This window comes from Suricata suricatta, chromosome 12 (assembly GCF_006229205.1).
Source record: "Suricata suricatta isolate VVHF042 chromosome 12, meerkat_22Aug2017_6uvM2_HiC, whole genome shotgun sequence".
In the NCBI taxonomy this organism is placed as follows: domain Eukaryota; kingdom Metazoa; phylum Chordata; class Mammalia; order Carnivora; family Herpestidae; genus Suricata; species Suricata suricatta.
Window position 1 is genome coordinate 840635 of NC_043711.1, and position 3127 is coordinate 843761.

At 59.7% G+C, this 3127-nt stretch overlaps 1 protein-coding gene across 1 annotated transcript in view; it reads right to left on the minus strand.

The window, feature by feature from the left end:
* Window positions 1-2096: 2096 nt before the first annotated feature.
* The window catches only part of MEX3D (mex-3 RNA binding family member D), a 16434-nt gene continuing 15403 nt past the window's right edge, over window positions 2097-3127 (minus strand). Inside the window, exons 7-8 of the mRNA XM_029916357.1 lie at window positions 2892-3125; window positions 2097-2804 (exon numbers count right to left, since the gene is read on the minus strand). Coding sequence (XP_029772217.1) covers window positions 2767-2804; window positions 2892-3125 — 272 coding nt within the window. The 3' untranslated portion in view covers window positions 2097-2766. The remainder of the gene's footprint in view (window positions 2805-2891; window positions 3126-3127) is intronic.

Genomic DNA, 3127 nt, shown 5'->3' on the forward strand with positions numbered 1-3127 from the left:
GGGTCGTGTCCGGATCAGTCCCCTCCAGGGTGTACTAATCTGAGGGCAGAGATGGAGGGCAGGGACCACAAGCCAGCAGGTAACATCTGCCAGGCTTGGTATGCAGCTACAGGCCATTAAGCCCTGAGTGAGCCCCCATTGTACAGATAAGAAAACTGAGGTCAGGGAGCTAACACGCTCAGGGTCATGAAGCGGGGAGGTGGTAGGTGAGCTGTCAGCACAGAGAGGATGGGACTATCTCTAGAGCTTCTCTCCCCTACACCGGGTGGCGTGAGATGACACGTCACTCCTGTCCCAGGGAATTCTCAGGGGGCACACCTGGTCGTGTGGGTGACACTCCCACAATGAACCCGCTCTGCACATGGTTCGGTCTCGCGGATGGGAAAACCACGGCTTGGGCTTCAGCGTCTCCCAAGTCGGCTGAGACATGGCATAGAGGCCGTCTCACGGCTCCTGGATACGGGCCGCATCGACAAGCTGAGCCCGCAAACGGAGAGGGCGATGGAAGCTTGTCTCGGTCTTGGCTTCCCTGAGCGTGTCTCGGGGTGAAGAAGTGGCACGCACCAGGCACTGGCCTTTGGCTGAGCCTTCCCGCCCGGAAACACTCCCCAGCCCCCCGGCCAGGAATGCGGCGCCGCTCGGCGGTTAGGAGGCTGAGTTACTCCAGCTGACAACGCCTTGAGCACAGCAGCAGGGCTTACTGGCACTCAGAACGAAGAGGTTGGGATGGGCGGCTGTCAGGCACAGCTGGATCCAGGGCCTCAAACGGCAAGCTCCAGAAGCCACCTTGGGCGGTCTCTCAGCCTTCCCTAGGGGCCCCAGCAGTTCCACCAGCCCGCCAGCCTCACAGCTCCCCGGTGGAGAGCGAGCACATCCCTCAGACATTTCTGGTAAGTTCTAGGACAGCATGTCCTCAGATCACGCCCACCCTCTGGCATCTTTCAGAACCCGCCTTGCTTGGGTTCCAGCCCCCACCTCCTTTCAACCCCCTTGAGGTCCTCTTTCCCTCGACCCCTCAGCCCCTCGAGGGGCTGCTCTGTTTCTCTTTGTGCCCAAAGTGCCAGGGACAGTGGTCTGCACACAGCCCTGCAGGCGGCTATGGCCTGGCTTCACCCCGGGTCACCTGGGCCACTGCAGCCGTATCCAACCCTGTGGGCCAGACCTGAGGTCAAGTGTCACCCACCCCCCACCGGTTTCCCTGGCTGCTGTGACAATGCCACAGAGCGAGCGGCTTGAAACCAGAGGCGCCCCTCTACCACGTCTTTTCTAAAGATGCCCGTCCTTAGCCGTAGGGTCCTCCCTGATCCCCGAGGAGTCTTAATTCTATCTGCAAAGTTTTTTCCTCACACGGGGGCCGTGACTCAACTGCTTCAGCCGGGAGTGCGGAGAGCCCTTGTCACACAGGGGCAGCTCCGGGGGGGAGAGCTGCCGCCCCAGGTCTGCGTGGGTGTCTGGACCCGCCCCGGCCCTGCGGCCGGGTACTGCTGCTCCCTGAGACCTGCATACAGGGTCCCCATCCCTCTGCGCCTCCTGCGGCCCCGCCTGTCTTCCTGAGCCCCTCCCCTCGGCTCAGAAGGCTCCCACTTGCTCCACCATGCCTTCCCAGCTTTCCCAGCAGGCTCTGCTCTGCAGACACTCCTCACTGCCCACTCAACCCAGTGGCCTTGGGGTCCCCTGCTCCCAACTAGACCCGGTGGGTGAGGGAGGGCGCTGTGGGTACCACTCAGACATCCTTTGGGGCTGGGAGGTGTTAGAACCCGTATTGCACGTGGGACTTCCCAACCTGTTTTACCTTCTGCAAAATGGGGATGGGTGCCCCCCCCCCACAGCCTGCCACCCCTCCCTCCACAGCAGCCAAAGCTGGTCCCATGGTCAGCTGTCCCCTGGAACGTGGGGGCCCTGAGCCTCAGGAGAGGGGGCGCCTGGCTGGACCACCTTCCCTGCAGGCCCAGTGCGCTCCTCTGGAACCAGACACAGTGCGGCCCTCGGAAGAGCATGGGCTTGGCCCAGGGGCAGCGGGGATGGAGGGCAGGATCTGAGCTCCCCTCCCCCAGCCCTCCCTCCCACGCCCACCCACCCCACACCACGCCGAGGGCTCACATGTAGCAAAAAGACTTTATTAAGAAGGCTTTAAAGTCAAAAAATAAAACTCTTGATACAATTTTCTGAACCCTTAAGTCAGCTCAGCAAATATATAATCAGTAATTTAGCTGTGTAAGATTAAAGGTCCGTTACTTTATTTAAAATAAAATATATTTTAGTTCTTAAAATTTATTCCATAAAGTACATATTTCCCTATAAATTCCCTACATATACACAAGAGGTAAAAAGTAAAAGCTTAAAAAAAACACAATTTAAAAAAATTTAAAAACTGACAACAGAAACCACAGCAGAAGGGGATTAATAATTAAAAACACAAAGTTAGAAATTCCTGGTTGGGCCCCGCCCCGCCCCCCACCCCTCCAGCCTGTCCCCGTGGACATACAAAAGGGTAACTGGTGAGCCCCACAGGGAGGGAAGACGCCGCCGCCGCCTACGCCGCCCGGGGACTGAGCGGAGGCCGAGGCGGCCCCCCAGGCCAGCACTGTCCTGTCGGAAATCCGCCAAGTCCCAGAGGAAAACCGAGAGTTGTAAAAATCGGATATATATATTTCTTTTTTTTTTCGTAAAAAGATCACCTGGGGGGCAGGGAGTCTTAAATAAAAAGTGCTAGCAGACCGTTTCTCTCTGGTTTATTTTAACTGTCGACTCAATACTGATTACTGGTTAAGAACCGAGGTGCCGCGGGGCGGCCGTCTCCACGCCTGGGACCGAGTTAAAGCTGCTCTGTGAACGGTGGCCCCGCCGCCCCGCCCCGCGCCCCCCCTGCCCCCGCCGCTAGGAAAAGATATGAATGGCCTGGGTGGCGGGCGTGCGGCAGGCCGGGCACTCGGGCTCGCTCTTGCCGCAGATGCGGACGGCGCAGTCCATGCAGAAGAGGTTGTGGCCGCAGGGCACGAGCGCGGCCATGACCTCGCCCTCGGCGCACACCACGCACTCGCGCGCCAGGGCAGGGGCGGCCGGGCGCGGGGCCGCGGGGGGCTTGCGGGCGCCCTCGGAGGGGCCTGAGTCCGGCGGGGGGCACGCC